Source organism: Muscardinus avellanarius, assembly GCF_963383645.1.
Source record: "Muscardinus avellanarius genome assembly, chromosome: 3".
Lineage (NCBI taxonomy): Eukaryota > Metazoa > Chordata > Mammalia > Rodentia > Gliridae > Muscardinus > Muscardinus avellanarius.
Genome location: NC_137788.1, coordinates 160,783,297 through 160,804,161, shown reverse-complemented (window position 1 = coordinate 160,804,161; position 20,865 = coordinate 160,783,297). Strand labels below are relative to the sequence as shown.

At 47.1% G+C, this 20,865-nt stretch overlaps 1 protein-coding gene across 3 annotated transcripts in view; it reads right to left on the bottom strand.

Annotated features, from left to right (window-relative positions):
- The window catches only part of TJP1 (tight junction protein 1), a gene marked incomplete at both ends in the record, with an annotated part of 242,849 nt that extends 223,267 nt beyond the window's left edge, over nt 1–19,582 (bottom strand). For all 3 annotated transcript variants that reach the window (XM_080691058.1, XM_080691059.1, XM_080691060.1), the window contains 2 exons: nt 4,921–5,053; nt 19,410–19,582. In XM_080691058.1, coding sequence (XP_080547184.1) covers nt 4,921–5,053; nt 19,410–19,582 — 306 coding nt within the window. The remainder of the gene's footprint in view (nt 1–4,920; nt 5,054–19,409) is intronic.
- Between the last annotated feature and the right edge of the window lie 1,283 nt (nt 19,583–20,865).

Here is a 20,865-nt window from a genome sequence, read left to right as displayed (position 1 = left end):
AAAGATAACTTTATTTGCCAAGTTTCCTTGATTCGGAAATAGGTGTTGAAGTTCAAATATGTATTTCTATTCATGTGACACTGACGGCAACCCTCCTGGAGACACAGGCTGAACACCTCCACTCTGAACACCCCAGCTTGTTCTGCAAGTACAAAATTCCAGGAGGGTTTACAGTCAAAACAAGAGGGCGTGGTGGCGCACGCTTGAAATCCCAGTACTTGGGAGGCTGAGACAGGAGGATCGCAGGTTCTTGGCCAGCCTCAGCTACTTGGTGAGGCCCTCAGCAGTTTAGTGAGACCCTGTTTCCAAATAAAATAGTATAAAATAGGTCTTTTTTATAAAAGAATAAAAAATAGGGTTGGAGGTGGAGCTTGGAGGTAGCTGAGTTCAATCTTCATAAAACACACACACACGCACGCACACACACACGCACGCACACACACACACACACACACACAGAAATATTGTACAAAAATACCTTTGCACCATGTTTATAAAGTATAAATGAAACATAAATGAATTTTACACTTCAACTTGTGTCTGATCTTCAAGATATTTTATCATTAATTTATAAAAATGCCCAAATCCAAGAGCAAACACATCTGGTCCCAGAGCTTCCAGGGAAGGGATAATCAACATGATAGGAGGATCGCAGGTTCGAAGCCAGCCTCAGCAACTTAGTGAGACCCTGTTTCAAAGTGAAAAATAAAACAGGGCTGAGGGGTAGCTCAGAAGTAGAATGCCCAAGGATTCAATTCCCAGTACCTCCCCCACCACACACACATACACAAAAGCTTTTGTTTCCTGTCATTTTCTAGAAAATTTTTAACCTCTCTTCCAACCACAATAATTCTGCTTAAGCAAGTAAAAAGTATGTTACAACACCACAAATCAATTAGCTACCTGATTATATATCAGTAGTGACAATGTTAAATATCAGGAAAAGGACCTGATAAAATTCCATTCCCATTTTTATATTCTAACAATTCAAATTTGTTTCTCCATGAATTCACTGCCTCACTTTTGAAAAGCAATTCACTTCATTTAAAAGCAGGTTTTTTTGGGGGTGGTGGTACTGAAGATGGAACCCTTCTACCTCCGGACTACACTCCCAGACCTATTTTATACTATTTTATTTGGAAACAGGGTCTCTTAAGCCAGCAAGATTGGCTTCAAACCAGCACAATCCTCCTGTCTCTGCCTCCCAAGTGCGAGGATTACAAGCATGCGCCACCACGTCCAGCTTAGAGCAGGTTTTCATTTTCTGCTTTTACTGTTAGGTCAACTTAGAAATAATTTAGTCTTGTGTGTGTGTTTGGTACTTGGGATTGCACCCAGGGGCTTTCTACCTCCGACCGTGATCCTCCTATCTCAGCCTCCTGAATGCTGGGATTACAAGCGTGATCACCACGCCCAGCTTAAAGTAAAATTTTATAAGTGAAAAATCACTGAGGTTTTAAAAAAATCAATTATAAAAAAAATATTGAGGGAGGGACCAAGATGGCGGTGGCTGCGGTAGCCATGGCGACCACAATAGCTGGCAGCATCCAAATAGAACATGTATTCCTCTGAGAAATCCTAGACATCAGGTTTTGGTTTAATATCTGATTTGGGACAATGTATACATTTATAGCCATGACTTCCTACCTAAAATATAAGAGAGAAGAGATGAACCCAGATGGCAGAGATGGTGTCAGAGGCAGCCAGTATTCGGGAGGCTAGATAAATCCAATCCAATCTGATTGAACTGTTGGAGAAATCTCCCCCCCTCAAAAAAAAGACTGCTCTGGCCCCACATGCTCAGGAATTATCGACAACAAACTATGTAAGAAAAATGCTCAGGGCCAAGATGGCAGTGGTAGCAACAGCCAGTATCAGGGAGAGGCCAGAGAGAGAGTGGAAAATGGCGGAATTGGAGGCAACACTGCAGCACGGAGCCCACCACTGCAAGAAAAGTGATTTTTTGAGGGATATGGCAGAAGATATCAGAAGGCAGACTGCTCCTGCCACACAGGCACAGGAAAACTTAGCAGCAACATTCTCTAGATGGGACCAAGAAGGCGGCGGCGGCCAGTATTCAGGAGAGACAGAGAGATTCAACCAAATCCAGCTTGAGTTTTTGAAGACATCTCTCCAAAAGTAGACTGTTCCTGCCCCACATGCTCAGGAACTCTGAACAACATACTATGTAAGAAAAATTTTCGCAGAGATGAACCAAAATGGTGGTAGTGGTGGAGACCGGTATTTGGGAGAGGCAGACAGATCCACTCCAATCCACCTTGAATTCTTGAAAATATCTCCCCAAAAGTAGACTGCTCATGCTGCACATGTGCAGGAATTCTAGTCAACACACTATGTAAGAAAAATGTCCAGGGCAAGTCAGAGGGAGCCTGCTCATATTGCTGGGCTGATTCACTACACCGGGTGTCCTGGGAGGCCTCAGTTCATGGCTGCTGTGCTCCTCTGCGCTGCGCCGAGGGTCAGGGTGTGCTTGGAGCAGCGGATTTCGCTCTCCATGGTGAGGCTGTAAGCCTCCACTTTCAGTGGGAAGATAAAATCCATTGCTGCTAGAGGACTGGGCTCTCAGCTTCTGCAAATGACACGTGCTGTTTTCTCCTACTAAAATATGTATGGAGGGAAAAATGGGAGCCTCTGTAAACATCATGCCCACAGTGACAGGAACCAGAGCCTGCCAGGCGGTGAGGCCAGGTGTGGAGCCAGCGAGGCCGGGCCGGAGCCTACCGCACAGATAGGCCAGGTCAGGAGCCAGTGGGCCGGGCTCCGAGTCTGCCGCCTGGCGAGGCCGGGTCAGGAGCCAGCGAGGCCGGGCCTGGAGCCTGCTGCACAGATAGGCCGGGTCAGGAGCCAGCGGGCCGGGCTTGGAGCCTGTCACGGGGCAGGCCTGGAACTGGGGCCTGCTTCACAGCAAAGGGCCAGCGGGTTTCTTCAGCTGTGTGGTTAGGAAGCACTAGAAGCTGGTGCTGCCTCACCTAATCTCAGCAGATTTCCAGATCCAAGTGACCTCTATTTAAAAAAATTAGTTGTGAGTGGATCATCCTGTCAAAGTTACTCACCTTCTGGCTTTCAGGCTTTCATTTAGTGGGAATAAGTGTGGAGAAATAGAAGCTCTAATACATTGTTGGTGGCATTGCAAGTTGGTGCAACCACTTTGGAAACAGTATGGAATATCCTCAGAAGAAGGAAAGAGAACTTACCATATGATCCAGCAATACCACCTCTGGGTATCTACCAAAAAGAATGAAACCAAAATACCAAACTAATGCGTGAACAACCATGTTCACAGCTGCACAGTTCACCATGGCCAAACTGTGGAACCAGCCAAGATGTCCTTCAATGGATGAGTGGATTTCAAAACGATGGGATGTGTACACAATGGAATTTTGCCCAGCCATAAGAGAGAACAAAATTATGGCATTTATAGTGAATTATCACAAAAAATAAGAAATCAGATGCTTTTCCTAATGTGCAAAATATTAGGGAGAAACAGGTAACAGGAGGAACTCTAGATGCAGAAGGGACCCTACAGAGGAGCAAGTAAGGTGGCATATCTGAGGGGATAAGAGGAGGATAAGGGAAACTCTTTAAAGCACATGATGGACTTAAACATATCAAAGTCAATCAGGAAGCCAAGCATGGGTAGGAGGGAGGGGAGGGAAGGGGTTAGAGATGGGGAGGGGCTGACTGGGTGATGCGTGCATGTGTATCTCCACAAGTTTTTTTTTTTTTATCCCATTGGGATGTATGACTACAATGCACCAATAACAATTTATTTTAAAAAATCAATTATAGGTTAAAGATGGCAAATGTTCCATTCTCAAAAAAAAAACACCAGGATTTAATTTCATATACTAAATCTACCAACTTTATACTATTTTTTGAAATATCATGAAACCAACTTTACACACTTTTTAAAAATATCAATGGTCAAAAGTTCTTTTGTCATTTGAAAATTTTTTAGAATTCAACACAGAAATGAATGTGCCTTGCCTACTAAGACTCTGAAACATCCATTAATCTGCCAACGAACCATATGCTACGTAAATGTGAGCAAGGTTTTTTCAAAGCAAATAACACTCTACCACCTCCTTTACGGCATTACAGCGTCTCTGGGCTGAATGGAGCCCAGCTGCTCGTCTGTCCAAGAACCTGAGTTGATACACACATGCAAATGTGACGCAAGGCCTGGGAAAACACGACCATTCATTAGAAGAGAGAACACCATTGGTCACAGATTTGGAATCCAGCTTAATAATATCAAAGTAACTATTTCATGTGCGAACCTGCGCGATCCTCCTGTCTCCACCTCCCACGCACAGGAAGTTAGGGGTTATGAATTCATCATATACTTGAGTTCTTACTTCTATTAACATGAATTTGTGATTTTCCAAGAAATATACATTAATCTTCTCAACTGAATTTTTTGTGTAGAGTTTAAGAAGAATGTCCTTACCTTCACCTTTCCACCAAACTCTTCATTATGAACCACTTATTATGAATTTATCATGCACATACCAGTTAAGAAAACGTTATTTCTTTGTCTATTTATTTACTTATTTTGGTACTGGGGATGGAACCCAGGGGTCTTCTACCTCTGAGTTAACACACCAGCCCTTTTTTATTTTATAACAGGTCTTACTAAGTTGCTGAGGTTGGCCTCGAACCTGCAATCCTGTCTCAGCCTCCCAAATACTGAGATTACAGATGTGCACCATAACACCTGGCAAGAAAGAATTCTTAACCTGATGTGTGTGTGTGTGTGTGTGTGTGTGTGTGTGTGTTTTAATAAGAACTGCTTCCTGTAAAATAAGCATGTTGCATTTTTGTGAAAATTAAAAATACAATCAAACTTTCTGCAATCCTTGAAGAACAAGAAGAGCCACCGGGCAGTCAGCCACTTACAGTGAGTTCACAGAAGTCGATGCTGTCGAGGCTCCTACTTCTGTGCAGCCTCCCTTTGATTCGTCTTAGAGAAGGTTTTCCTTGGCTGACGCTGGAAGTAGCACCATTGGGGTTTTCAGAAGATGGCGTAACCCTGCAAGAAGAGAAAAATAAAAATGCTTAAAAAACAGATTTGAGCTGGGCGTGGTGGCACAGGCTTGTAATCCCTGTGCGTGGGAGGTGGAGACAGAAGGATGGCGCAGGTTTGCAGCCAGCCTCTCTGGCTTAAGAGACCCTGTTTCCAAATAAAAATATTTTTTAAAAAGTAGGTCTGGGAGGGTATCCTGGAGGTAGAGGGGCTTCCAGGAACCCCAGTACCACCAAATATAAATAAATAAATAAATAAATAAATAAATAAATAAATAAATACAGGTTTTACAGGTGAACATGTTTCTTAAGCTTGTGGAGCACTTTCTTGAAGGGAGCTTTGGCAATATCATACCCTCCCTTTCTTTTTTCAACCCTAAAGCTAAGAGCCGCATTCGGGTCTATCCAATACCCTTCGTAAATATTTCTCAGCAGCCGGCTAGTTGGGAAATCTTGACGGGGTTCACGTATTCCAACATTAAGATTCGCTGGGAGTCAACTCTGTGGGCATCGGGGAAGCAATTAAGGGTAGACTGAGTTTCCTAGGTAACAGGCGGGCATCTGCTGCCCCCTGAGCGGTGGTTCACCAGCGCGCAGCCCGGCGCCCGGCGCAACCAGTTCCAGTGGCCACCGCTGGGCAGATCCACAGACACCCTGCAGCATCTGTCGTGAGACACGGAAACCACTCTTCCAGATTGAAACATGGCAGTCAACCCGCAATTCAGCGATGATTGCGGGCGCGAGAAAACACAGATAAGAAGAAACATCAGGTCACCTAAGCCATCTATACAGTGCACACTGGGATGTGTACACACACACACACACACACACACACATACACACACACACAGGCACGCGCTTTCTCATTCTGGTCACTACTGGGCGGCAACCTTAGAACAAACCAGCTAGAGAGAGGAGGCCCTGGACACCCGGAAAGAAACTGGACACTGGACACTGCCTTAGAAATAGTCAAATACAGCCAGGCACAATGGTGCATACTTGTAATTAACCCCAGCGCTTGGGAGGCTGACAAAGGAGGATCACAAGTTCATGGCCAGCCTTAGATACTTAGTGAGCCCCTCCACAACTTAGTGAGCCCCTGCTACATGGCAAAGAATTTTTAAAAGTAGGACTGGGGGTGTAGCTCAGAGGTGGAACGCCCCTGGGTTCAACCTCTAGTACTACAAAAAATGATAAATTGATAAAACGTGTTTATGAAAGCCAGTTTCTTTCTCCTTCCTTCCTTCCTTCCTTCCTTCCTTCCTTCCTTCCTTCCTTCTTTATTTTTTGGTGGTACTGGGGTTCCTGGAAGCCCTTCTACCTCCGGGATACACTCCCAGACCTATTTTATACTTTTTTTTACTTTTGGAAACAGAGTCTCTTAAGCGCGCGTGGCTGGCTTCAAACCTGCGCAATCCTCCTGTCTCCGCCTCCCAAGTGCGGGGATGACGAGCGTGCGCCACCACGCCCGGCTCAGTTTCTTTATTTTATGACTGTGTTTCCTATTAGCAATCTAGTCCATGTTCATATAACTACCAACGCTTGTGAGAACCTTATTTGTTATACTTAAAGTCTTGTCTGAAAGGAACAACGGAAAACCCAGTTACTTTAAAAAAACAGGCTAGACTATTAGCAAAATCCACTTGATTTCTATAAGACAGAGTAAATATCAAATAGACTAGTTGGGGTGTGCCTACAAGTTAGAATGAAAGCAAGAAGCCTGAATGTTTGAAGAGGAGACACAGATATGAAGATGAAAAGTAAAAGCTGCGTCCTACCCTCTCACAGACCGGCCTCTGTGTTCTGAAGACATCCCCGTCACCGGCTCACTGCACTTCCTCCAGAGAAGGCTCCTGCTTATCTACATACGTGCGTATTTCCTTGTGGAGTTTTAATAAGGTGACCAAACTTCATATTTTACTACACCGTATCTTTTTTTTTCATTTAATAATACATCTTGAGCAAGCATGGTAGTGGTGCATACCTGTAATCAGAGTCCTTGGGAGGCTGAGACAGGACGATAACAGGTTCAAGGCCAATCTCAGGAATTTAGCGAGGCCCTCCACAACTTAGTGAGACTGTTTCAAAATAAAAAAATAAAATCGGGCTGAGGGTGTAGTTCAGAGGTAGAACGTCCCTGGGTTCAATCCTCAATACCACACAAAGTAGCGGTAGTAGTAGTAGTGTAGTAATAATAACAACAACAATAATAATAACAACACATCTTGAAGCTCCCACCACACTAACCCATACAGATCTACTTCACCTTTTTAATGACTAAATATTATTCCATAATACAGTTGTAACATCATTTATGTGACCACTCCCTCCTGATGGGCATTTCGTTTGTTTTCAGATGTTTGCTATCGGGTATATTCATTTCAAGTCACTCCTCCATGCCAGTCTGGTATGGAGCTGTATTTCTATTTTCTGTATTTATATCTTTCTAATAAACTTTTTTAAATCTTTTTTTTTTTTTTTTTTGGTGGTACTGGGGTCCCTGGAAGCCCTTCTACCTCCGGGCTACACTCCCAGACCTATTTTATATTTTTGAAACAGGGTCTCCTAAGCCAGCGCGCGGCTGGCTTCGAACCTGCGCGATCCTCCTGTCTCCGCCTCCCAAGCGCGGGGATTACAAGCGTGTACCACCACGCCCGGCTAACTTTTTTAAATCTTAAAAAAAAAAAAAAATGTTTTCTATCAGATCAGCTATCCTCCTGGACAACATCTATACACAATGTAAGCTTTCCTGAGGAAAGAGGAGCAGACGTGCGGGGCGGGGAGGACCTTCTAAACACTGTCTTCCTAGGGTTTTCCCAAAGCCATCTCCATCGGGCCCGGGAAAGCCGGCGGGGCAGCCCCTGGACTCCTCGGCAGCTCTGTGGCATCCGTTAGGTTTCGTAATTCAACTCCTCGGTGTCCTCACTGTGACTTTTGCTGAACCGGTCGCCTGTTTCCTTAACAAGGACTCCTGTGGGCTTTCCCAGCACAACAGGGCTTTGGCGGTGGACCTTTCTAACTAAGTCTCTGAGCCCTGGCTTTTCCAAGCCTCTGGATTCTGTCTCACTAGATGTCTTCGTGTGTCCCATTCCCACCTTCTTGGGATGGAATCTTGTGTCATGTAGAAATTTCGAGCCAGTGACACATTCAGGTCTTACATGCTGTTTTATCTGATGATGATTCCCATGTCACATTTTTATTTTTGCTTTTCCCTAGTCTACACCCTCGACCTTTCTGTGCCCCCTCCTCTCTATTTTGGTACTAGAGATTGAAGCCAGGGCGCACCACCTTTGAGCCATGCTCCCAGTCCTTTCTGTCTCTTATTTTGAGACAAGGTCTCGCTAAGTTGTCCAAGCTGGCCTCAAACTTGTGGTCCTCCTGTATCAGCCTCCTAAGCCCTGGGCGTGGGCTACTGCGCCGAGAGCTCGTGCACACCGGCTCCATTTCTCGAGTGGTGCTTTTAACTCTTGGCATGCGTCTGGAATCCTCTTCTTTTTTACCTTTCTTCTTACTGAGAGTAAATATCTTTTGAGGTGAATGAATCCACTCAAATGTACTACGTTTACTAACATAACTAGACATGTCTGGCCATCTTGTTTTATGGGCTATTTCCCCATTTAGATGCTTTCTTCTTTATTTTCTACCTTATTGATATGATTAGGTTTTCTATGTCCCCGTCTGCTCTGAGACTTCTTTGGATTTCTTTCCCCTTCTAATTAACTTTTTGCTTTTTGTTTTTTTTTTTAATTTCATTTATATGTGGAACATATGGAAAATGGTGTACATTTAGATGGTGCTTGGTGCCTTCTGTCTTCCACTTATTCCCCTCCCCCTCCCAACAATGAGTGTCCAGGTTGACCACGCTCTATTCACACTTTTACACATACTCGGATGTAGCTCCTCCATTAAGCAACCTCAGCTTCTTCCTCCCTCCCCTTCCTTTCTAGCTTTGCTGAGGTTTCCCCTCCATTATCTGGAGTCCCTCTGGTATCCCCAGAGTTTGAACATATTAGAGAAAACACATGTCCCTTCTCTTTCTGTGCTTGGCTGATCTCACTTAACATAATGTTCTCCAGATCTTTCCATCTAATGAACAGTTTAAATTTTATATATGTTAGGGCAACTCCAGTCCTAGTGAATATTAATATATAATAAAATATAGAATATAGCCGGGCGTGGTGGCACACGCTTGTAATCCCCGCGCTTGGGAGGCGGAGACAGGAGGATCGCGCTGGTTCGAAGCCAGCCTCGCTGGCTTAAGAGACTCTGTTTCCACATAAAAATGTTAAAAAATAGGTCTGGGAGTGTATCCCGGAGGTAGAAGGGCTTCCAGGAACCCCAGTACCACCAAAAAAAAAAAAAAAAGAAGAATATAGAATATATATGTTAGGGCAACTCCAGTCCTAATGCAGTCCTAATATACAGGATTGAAGTGTCTGTGTAGACATATATATGTGTATATACACAAACACACAAATATGTATACACACATTCATACATGCACGCATACATACACATAGAGCTGTTACTTGGTGTTCGAGGGGGATTGGTTCCAGGATACCTCCCCGAATACCAAACTCCAAATACGCTCAGCCCCCTTATATGAAACGGTGAGTGTGTGCATATGACCTGCGAGCGCCCTCGCGCACTTACAACCATCTCTAGAGGACTCACGCTACATCTTATAGCGCAGACGCTACGTCAATAGCTGCGATACTGTATTGTTCGGGGAACAAGGAAAATCCGTACTTGCTCGGCACTGAGGCAACTTTTCCTACTAGCCACGTCCACAGCCTGTAGAATCTGTGAACACCGAACCCAAGGATGAGCGATGGCAGGCCGTACCTGTTTTAAACTCGTATTTTAGCCGGGCGTGGTGGCGCACGCTTGTAATCCCAGCATCCGGGAGGCTGAGACCAGAGGGTCATAGTTCGCGGACAGCCTCAGCTACTTAGTGAGGCCCTCTGCAACTTAGTGAGACCCTGTTTCAAAATAAAAATACAAAACAGGGCTGGGTGTGTAGCTCGGAAGTCAATGCCCCTGGGCTCCATTTCTAGACCCACAAAAAATAAATTAATTAAACTCATATTTTTCTATCAAAACCTAGTTTGTCAATATTTTCACCTCCTCTAAGCAATAAATGGCACAAACACATCATCAGTTCCCTTGTCTCCAGGCACCACCACATTCCCAACAAAAGTGCGTCTCCCCACCTCAGAAAGATGGTCCAAACTACTTCCTACGTGTGTGTGTGTTACTAGGGACTGAGTCTTCTTCCTCTGAGCTACACCCCCAGCCCTATTTTTATTTTTTGTTTCGAAACAGGATCTCACTACATTGTAGAGGGTCTAAGTTGCGGAGGCTGGCCTCCACACGGCAATCCTCCTGTCTCCGCCTCCCACGCACGGGGATTACAAGCCTGCGCCACCATGCCCGGCTCCTCTGTTCTTTTAATCTCTTTATTCTCTGGTACCACTTTTCTGCAGCTGTTCCTCGATGCTTCCGCCTACTTCTGTTTGCCCGCCTCCAGTGGCTCGGGTAGGGGTAGGGAGACAGAGACGGGATGAGCTGCCGGGGGTTTTGGAGGAAACCAGCCCGGTCTGTGCAGTGCCCCCGCCTCGCGGGAGGGAGACCACAGCTCTCGTGGGCACTGCCCGGCACTAACCCGGGAGCACGGCGCTCAGCGACCCGCACCCCGCACCTGGGGGGCTCCGCTGGCCCCTGCCCCTCGCTGCGGCTCCGACCCCACCCCACCCGGATGCCACGAGGCAGCTCCTCCCGCCCACAGCGAGCGCGTCCATGGGCATCGCCGGTCCATGGGCAGCACGCTCCGACGTCCGCTCAGACCATCAAGTAACCTCTCGCTGTGGCGTTTTAATTAAAATTTCATCTCACTGAATTCCCACCGAGCCCTCCTTTCGGTTCGAATCCCAAAGTGCGAATCCAGTGACTCCGCTTTGGTTGAGCCCCCACGTCAAAAGCAGCACAGGGTGCAATTCCGTTCTCTTCTCTGCAGGCTAAAAAAGCTTCCCCAGACACAACGAGGAACCTTCTCCAAGGAGAAACATTTCAGGCCATTGGGATGGGCACGGAGTTTTTGGACCAGGCTCCAGCAGCACAGGAAACAAACGCAAAAATAAACACACAGGGATGTAACAAACTGGAAAGCTTCCGCAGGGGAAAGAAACAACCAGCTGGATACAGATTACAAATAGGAGAAAAGATTTGCACACTAAGGATCCCACACGGGGTCGATATCCAGGACACATATAAAGCACGAAAAACTCAACTGCAAATAAATAAATAAATAATAAATGTGGGCAGCTGGGCTCACTCTCATAAGGCCTGTTATCAGGGAGGCTGAGGCAGGAGGGTGCTGGAACCCTTAAGTTCATGACCAGCTTGGGCAATGGGATGAGATCCTTCTTTAATAAAGACTAGGATCCTGAGACAGGAGGATCGCAGGTTCGCGGCCAGCCTCAGCTACTTAATGAGGCCCTGTTTCAAAATAAAGAATAAAAAAATAGGGCTGGGAGTGTAGCTCGGAGGAAGAATGCTCCTGGGTTCCATCTCCAGTACCTCAAAAAAAAAAAAAAAGAATAAAATAAAATAAAATAGACAACAGACCTATGCAGACATGAAAAATGCTTGCCATGATTAATCATCAGGGAAATGCAAATCCTAACCACAGTGAGATATGCCCTTCCCCCAGGAGAAATGGCAATTACTAAAATCACTGAAAATCACAGCTGCTGGAGAGGATGAGAAGAGAAGGGAAACCCAGCACGCTGCTTGGTGGTGGGGGGGGGGCAAATTAAATTAGTCCAGCCATTCGGGAAAGCAGTATGGAGGGTCTTCAGAAAATAAAAAATAGGCCAGGCATGGTGGTGCACACTTTTAATCCCAGCATTTGGGAGGCTGAGACAGGAGGATCAGCTACTTAGTGAGGCCCTCCGCAACTCAGTGAGACCCTGTTTCAAAATAAAGAACACAAAGTAGGGCTGAAGGTGTAGCTCAGATTAGAATGCCTCTGGGTTCCATCCCCAGTACCCCCCCCCCCAAAAAAAAGGAAAGAAAAGAAAAGCAGATACTCAATAATGAGCCTCCCTTCCCTTCCCTGGTAGAGAATAAACAATAAACATGGCTACAGATAATAATGCAAAAATATTGTTTCTCTTTTGATTGTTAGCATTTGTGAGACGTGGGTGGGCACTGTGTACGTGAGCAGTTTTCGGCTGGACACTCACAGCACCCTGCGCGTGGTACCAAAGCCTCCCGGACAGCGCCGCCTGGCGCGCGGTGACGGTGACGGTGTGCGGCTGGACTCAGGCTGGCTTTGGGGCAGCCCGTGCCAGGCACGCCGGCACAATAAGCACCTTGAATGTTTTCCCTTGAATGGAGGGGAAACCAGTCTCTCCTTCTCAATGAATGAAGTTTTCTTCTCTGAATCCTTAATTCCACGCGATCATTTCTAGAGGGGTCTGGGGGGGAAGCATCTGCCTCTCTCCACCCTTGCTGACTCTTTTGGGGGGCCATGGCCAATGTGCCCCAAAGGCAGGAACCCAGGGCGCCTCTGGTTCCACTTCCTGCTTCCATGGATAAGCACGGCCCACAGAGGCCTCTGGAGCCCCCCTTTTCCTATCCATTTCCCGTCACCCAACACGGCTTGGCCAGGCCGGGTCCCCACAGCAGGCTCCATCCTCTAGCTTCTGAGGGGGAGGGAGGTCACATCCTCCTCTGGCCTCGGAGGCTGCTGTGGCCTGCCTCTGCACGGTGTCCTGGACAGGCTGGTGCTGGGGCGATAGCTGGCACCGTCCCAGATGTTATTAACAACCCAGTAAATTGCTACCATTTAGTTCTTGTTTCTGGTGCGCATATGCCCCTGGTGCGGGATGTCGGGGGGGGGGGTGTCAGCACCAGCCCAGTCCTATCAGTCTTGAAAGCCCTGCACTCCCAGACCTCTGGCTCCACGCTGGCCGCCGTCTAGACTGCCGATCCTGCGACACGGCTTTGTGAAGTCCTTTAAATACAGCAGCGACCGAAATCCCCTCATCCAAAGTACACGGCCGCACTCACGCCGGTGCATGTCCTGGGACCTTCGCAGCCATGGCTCCCAGCCTCGCCCCGGGCCGGAATGTCCTCCCAGTCCGGCCCGCAGAGCCCAGGGCCCCAGGGAGCAGGAGGAGTTCATGCCGTGTGTGTACAGCTCAGAAGCTTCGCTTCCTAAGCATTTCTGACCACAGCCCACCTAGGACAAACAGCTTCTAGGCCAGCTGCCTCGCCCATTGTGAATTTCCAGTGGGAAGGATCTCAACGACCACAAAACACCAGGCAAAATAAATAAGCAAGATGGTCAGAAACAAAGCTGTATGGAAGAACAAAACTATCTACAAGGAACGCCTAATAATCCTTTTACAACTTATTAATCTTTTTTTTTTTTGCGGTACTGGGGTTGAACTCAGGGGCATTCTTCCTCCGAGCTATACACCCAGCCCTATTTTTTATTCTTTATTTTGAAACATGGTCTCACTATGTTGTGGACGGCCTCAGAAGTTTCTGAGGCTGGCCATGAACCTGCGATCCTCCAGTCTTAGCCTCCCAAGTACTAGGATTACAAGCATGTGTCACCACGTCTGGCTTACAAATTATTGTAAAGTATCAGTAGTGGATAGCCACAGCCAACTCATTAATGGTAGTGAGCGTTCTTCCCCCAAAAGATGGGCATTCCAAACAGCGTGCGCATAGGAGCCTAGGGACGCTGCTGAGCTCATGGGGGCAGCTGACTATAAACAGACAGACCCCAGCCAGCGTGGTGGCGCACACTTGTAATCCCAGCATTTGGGACTCTGAGATAGAAGGATCCCGGTTCAAGGCCAGCCTCAGTGAGACCCTGTTTCAAAATAAAGAATAAAAAATAGGGCTGGCAGTGTAGCACATAGGTAGAATGTACCTGGGTTTCATCCCCAGTACCAGGGGGAAAAAAAGAAAAAAGAGCCAGGCATGGTGGTGCACACTTGTCATCCCAGTACTTAGGAGGCTGAGACAGGAGGATCAAAGGTTCAACAGCCAGCCTCAGCTACTTAGTGAGGCCCTCGCAACTTAGTGGGACTCTGTTTCAAAATAAAGAATAAAAAATAGGGCTGGGGAGTAGCCTGAGAGTAGACTGCCCCTGGGTTCAATCTCTAGTACCACACACACACACAAACTATAAATAAATAAATAAATAAATAAATAAATAGGCAGGCTCAGGCATAGGTCAGAGGTACAATGCCCCTGGGCTCAATCTCTATTACCACACACACACAAACTATAAATAAATAAATAAATAAATAAATAAATAAATAAATAAATAGGCTCAGGCATAGGTCAGAGATAGAATGCCCCTGGGTTCAATCTCCAGCACCAAAACAAACAAACAAGCAAAACTCTGAAAGGGCTAGGGTGCCCGAGCCCTTCGCATCCTGGCAGTCAGACCTCAGAGACCTGCGAGGGCTCCTGTCTCCTCTGGAGGAAGGACACAGTTCAGGGCAAGTCCCCATTCTTTTATGCCTATTTTCAGCCATATTCTCTTCCTGGACTATCATCTTCTGCTCCATTATCTTTTTAACCCAACGAACACCATAAAACCTGGTGTCTGGCTCTGGGCCAGGACTTAGAATGGAACCGGGATACCCCATGCATTAAGCTCCAGGACAGGATGCTTGGGGAGTGCTTCTCTGCGCTCTGCAGGTCAGACTTAATGAGCAGCAGCTCTTAATACCGTCTCAGTGAGGGTCCTGGGGGCTCTTGAGTAAGTATCTTGATCATGCCCAGCCTTGAATAATCACCAAATAAATAAGGATGGGAAATATTTTTTGTAAATATGAAGATAATAAACTGGCTACCACCACCACCACCACCACCACCACCAAAATTCGGCATCAACACTCCTGGAAGTACCCGGGGCCAAAACGAAGACTTGTTGAAAACCAGACAATTATGAAAAGAATTTTCAGGCAAAACAGACAGGAGTCCTGCTGCTTCGAGGTTTGGGGCTGCTGGAGTGCAGGGTGAATGTCACCTTAGTTAGAAGGTCACCTTGTTTAGAAAAAAGAGGCCTTGCAGATGTGCTGAAGCAAGAGATCTTGGGAGAAGATCATCCTGGATTATCCAGGTAGGCGCTAAATCCAGTGACGAGTGTCCTTATAAAAGACAAGCGAGAAGATGGGCAGAGGGAAAGGCCGGGAGATGGTGGACTCCGAGGTTGGAGAAATGTGGCCACGAAGAACACCTGCGGCCACGAGGAACAGAAGAGGCCAGGAGAGGGGTCCCCACGAGCCTCCGAGGGGGCGTGGCCCTGCCGTCACGCAGACCCTCTGTCCTCTACAGCTCTGAAGGGACGCGTTCTGTTATTTCAAGCCACCAGCCCTGCCGTCACCTGCCCTGGCAGCGTGGGAAACACCACTCCCCGGCGGCTTTTCATCTTTGGCGATCACGGGGCATCCCCGAGGAAGGCAGCGGACTGCGCACACTTCCACCTGTCTCGGGCAGAGGCCTGGGCCTTCATCTGGGTTCCTGGGCAGTAATGATTTGGAGTCAAACACGGCCAGCACTCCCACTTCTGTTCTTAGGAGAGGAGAAGACAGACCCGCAGAACAGGGTCCCCACAGGCGGCACCAGTGTGGGTCTGTTTGGTCCAGCTCCCATCTAAATTGGCCCACAGATTTAATACTACTTCGGGGCTTTGTAGAGCCAAGCAGAAAAACAGGAGGTGTTGCACAAAGGAATGCTAGATGGTCGCAAAGGCCCAGATTCCATGGGAATGTGAGAACAGCGCACTAGATCCCTCTCCCCTGTCCTTTATGCAGCATAAGCTTTCCAACCACGGAAGCTCTGTGTGTGCGCACGCGCAGGCTACAATCATGTCAAGAAAGAAACGTGGACAGAGGCGATGCAAATCTTCTGACCCTCTTCATGGAGACCTTTGGATAGGCCGCAGCCAGCGCGAGCAGGGGCAGGTGCATTCCACAGGCTGGCTGCCCGGCCGGCGTCTGCAATAGGTGCCCACCCACCGCTCTGCACTTAGGGTTTACACCCTCAGACCTTCCAGCCATTGAATGGTGCCGTCTATCTCAAATTCTCCATGTGCAACTGCTACCTTACTGCCCAAAGAAAACATTATAAAAGTTCCAGAGAAAATCAGAGATAAGTGAATTGGGCAGAACAATAGCCTACAACTTAAAAAAAAAATTAAAAGATTCTACACTTAAACCGGGCGCGGTGGCGCACACTTGTGATCCCAGCATTTGGGAGGCTGAGACCGGAGGATCGTGGTTCGCAGACAGCCTCGGCTACTTAGTGAGGCCCTCTGCCACTCAGTGAGACCCTGTTTCAAAATAAAGAATAAAAAATAGGGCAGGGGGTGTATGTAGCTTGAAGGTCAAATGCCCCTGAGTTCCATCCCCAGACCCGCCAAATAATAATAATAATAATAACAATAATAATAATAATAATAATAAATAATGAAGAGTAGAAAATGGGGCTGAGGGTGTAGCTCAGAGATAGCATGCCCCTGGGTTTCATCCCCAGACCCTAAATTAGCACTCAGTGACAACTCTGAAGTGCTCGTCTAAGACTACGGGGAGGGTTCACAACATCTGCCACCCTTCCCGCACCACCCCTCAGAGGGCGTACATCCCCGCCCTCGTCCACTGCCTGTTCCACGTGCATTGCTAGTACAAAACTCCCCCGGATTTTATTTCTTAGGTCTTCTCCTCATAAATCCTGTTTGGAGAATGTATTTTTCAGCACTCCAAATGATGAAAAAGAATAAAGCTAGATATATAATTTGTGACCAATGCGGCTAATATTCACGTCTAAGAGCTCCTCAAATATGATCTATGTCTTTTTCAGTTGTACATCAAGAAAACAGAGTTCTGCCATGTTCTTTCCCAGCTGCACAATATTAACAGCACAGTTGCCAAGTGTGGTGGTGCATGCCTGTAATCCCAATGCTTGGAAGGCCAAGACAGGAGGATTGCAAGTTCAAGGACAGCCTCAGCAACGTAGCAGGACTCTCAGCAACCTAGTAAGACTGTGTTTCACAACAAAAATTAAAAAGGGAAGCAGGTGTAGATTGGCGGCAGGTCGCCTCTGGATTCAATTCCCACTAACAACAAAAGAATAAAAAATGCATGTAAGTCGAGCGTGTCTGCAATCCCAAACTTAGGAGGAAGAGACCAGAGGATCACGGGCTCAGAGTCAGTCTCAGCAACATAGGAACAGTAAGACCTGGTTTCAAAATAAAAAATAAAATAGCGCTGGTAGTATAGCTCAGAGGTAGAATGCTCTGTGGTGCAATTCCTAGTTCTTTAAAAAAAAGGCATTTTTAAAATAAAATGCATTTATTTAGCCAGATGTGGTGGCACATGCTCGTAATCCCTACGCTTGGGAGGCTGAGACAGGAGGATCATGCAGGTTCAAAGCCAGCCCCAGCTACTTAGGCTCTCAGCAACTTAGTGAAACTCTGTTTCCAAATAAAATGTAAAATAGGATGCCGGGCATGGTGGTGCACGCTTGTAATCCCCACGCTTGGGAGGCGGAGACAGGAGGATTGCACAGGTTTGAAGCCAGCCATGCTGGCTTAAAAGACCCTGTTTCCAAATAAAAAAAAGTATAAAATAGGTCTGGGAGTGTAGCCCAGAGGTAGAAAGGCTTCCAGGAACCCCAGTAGCAATAATAATAATAACAATAATAATAATAATAATAATAATAATAATAATACAAAATAGGGCTGGGAGTATAGCCCAGAGGTAGAAAGTGCCTGGGTTCCCCAAACAAAACAAAACAAAACAAAACAAAACAAAATCAAAAGAAAGAAAGAAAAAGAAAAAGAAAAAAGAAAAAAATTAAAATTCATTTACTTATTGAGAAGCACTTTTATACCAGATATCAGTTGTAGGGAATTTAGCAATGGACCAAATAGACAAAAGCCCTCCCTCATGCAACTTACATTCTAGTGCAGAGGCAATATGTATAAAAGATAAGTTAAAAAAAAAGGCGTGTTAGATATTATGAACACAGAGGAGATAAGACAGCTGGTGGTACCCCAGTCTAAGGAGTCATCTTCAAATGTTATTTCACCTTTCTTCACAAGAGTAACCTAATCATTTATTTGCTAAGATCTACGATGGGCACTTTGTTGTGTTGGTGGTGGTGTTTGGCAGTGCTGGGGATCAACCCCAGGGCTTTGCACATGCCAGGCAAGGACTCTACCCCTGACACTGAGCTACACCTCCAGCCCCCATAGACATATCCTCATCCAGCCATGCCCAGTCCTCTGTGTGTGGTCTCTTGCTGTCCATCAAATCCGAATATGTTTGCAGAGTAAATTTCTTTCTTTTCTTTCTTTTTTTAACAACTGGGGGAAGGCGGAGGACAAGATACATTTACTATCCACCTGTTATTCAGACGGGGCAGTCAGGCACATTACTTATATTCATTATCAGGGGAGATCTGTGTACTACACCAGGAGGTAGATAATAAGCTTCTTTCTTTTACAGAGGAGAAAACAGATACACCAAGAACTTGCTTAAGGTCACACAGTAGCAGCCCAGCTGAAATCGAAACTTTGCTGTCCACATTTGCTGTCTTATCTTCAAAACTGACTACTATTGCGGTTTTTTAACACATCTTTTTCTTGGCTGAGCCATCTGTATAGACCTTGACTTACTCTTTCTCCTTGCCTTAGATAGCAGAAACCAATTTCCCCAAATATCCCACAGCAATCTCACTTTCTTCTCTATGACTAAGTTAGACTATGTTCAGTGGAATTAAACCTCTAAGAGCTGCACTGACTAGCAATTTTAAAATCACAACTAGTCAGCAACGACCACCGACCATCACAAGTACTGGCCCCTTCCCCACTGTGGTCACCTTCCCTTTACGTTCTTGGGACCAAGCCTGAAGCCCACGGCACGCCCGGGATGGGGGGAGGAGGGGGGCCGGGATTCCAATATGGCACATTAGATGCTAATAAAAGCCAGCTACCCTGAGACGGAGGACCTGAGCTGTCAACCTGAGCCGGCTACCTTCCGGACATTTTGGTTTAAGGACGTTCTTCCCCGGGTACCTCGATAACATTTTCCAGGTCGGAAGAACCCGAGAGCGTGCAGATCAAAGCCCGGGTCCCTGATCGCGCCATCGCCCTGGACCAGGAGCAGATGCACGGGGGTGGAGGCGGGGAGGGCATGCATAGAGACGATCGCGGATGGCTCCCGGTCGGCCAGGCAGGACCCGCGGGGGCTCCGGGCTGCCCGCGGGCTGGGGCCGGGGTCCCCGTGGCCTCCGAGGCCTGGCCGCCCGCCCGCCGGCCCGCCGCTCACCACAGCCTCCGCTTGAGCGGCAGGAGGCTGCCGCGGTTGGAGGGGGTGACTCCGATGGCCATCTGCAGCACCGTCAGGTATTTCTGGTACTTCATCTTGTCCCCGCTCCGCTCGCGGGCAGGGCCCCGCCGCCGCCGCCGCCGCCGCAGACACAGCCCCTCCAAGCGCCGCATAGATCAGCTCTGGGCCATCCGCCGCCACCGCCGGCCCCGCCACCCCGCCGTCGCCGTGCGTGGCCGCCGCTCCCGCCGCCGTGCGTGGCCGCCGCCCGCCCGCCCGCCCCGCGCCCGCACCGCCCGCCCCGCGCCCCAGGCCCTGCACGCCTGCTCCGCAGCCCGCGCCCCAGCTCCCGGCAGGATGCTTGCGCCCCAAGAGAAAAGGATGCACATGTATATTTATAATTACCACCTACTGATGGCCTCGAGCATCGTTTATGTGGTCTAGCCTAAGGCATTCCAAGCTGGTATATACGGCCCGTAGGCACTATGCTTTTATTACGCTCACCCCCCAAGTGTCTTATGACTCTGCACCGGGTCTGTACCTTGCATAGGGACCATGTATCCATTATGCACACACCCTCAAGTGTTCTAACACCGTATCTGATCTGTATGTGGCAGAGAGAGTATGTATCTACCATGCACTTGTCTTCAGGGGTTTACAACTTTGTATCTGACCCATGTGTTGCACAGGTATCTTTGCTGCATACACCCTCAGTGCTCTATGCGTTTTTATCTGACCATATGTAACATAGATATTATGTAGCTATTATGTATATACTCGCAAATGTTCTACAACTCTGTATCTGATCTGTGTTTCATAGGTATTATATATATTGTGCATAAGCTATCAAGTCTCTACAACTCTGCATCGGCTCTATACGTTGCACACGTACCATGGATCTATTACGCACACACCCTCAAGTGTTCTAACACTGTATCTGATCGACATGTGAAGAGATATTACGTGTCTACTGTGCACGTGTCCTCAAGAGGTTTACAGCTTTGTTTCTGACCTATATGTTGCACAGGTACTATGAATCTATGCTCCACACACCCTCAGGGATTCTACAATTTGGTATCTGGTCTATATGTTATGTAAGTATTATGTATCTATTATGCATATACCCTCAAAGGTTCTATGCGTTTGTATCTGATCTATCTGTTACATAGGTATCATGTGCCTATTATGCATATGCCCTCAAATGTCCCATGCCCTGCACCTGATCTGGAGGTATTATGTATCTGTTACACATATACCCTCAAAGGTTCCATGAGTCTATCTGATCTATAAGTATTATGTATCTATTACACACATACCCTCAAAGGTTGTATGAGTTTGTATCTGATCTATACATTGCATAGGTATCATGTGCCTATTATGCATATGCCCTCAAATGTCCCATGCGCTGCACCTTATCTGGAGGTATTATGCATCTATTCCACCTACACAGATCTGC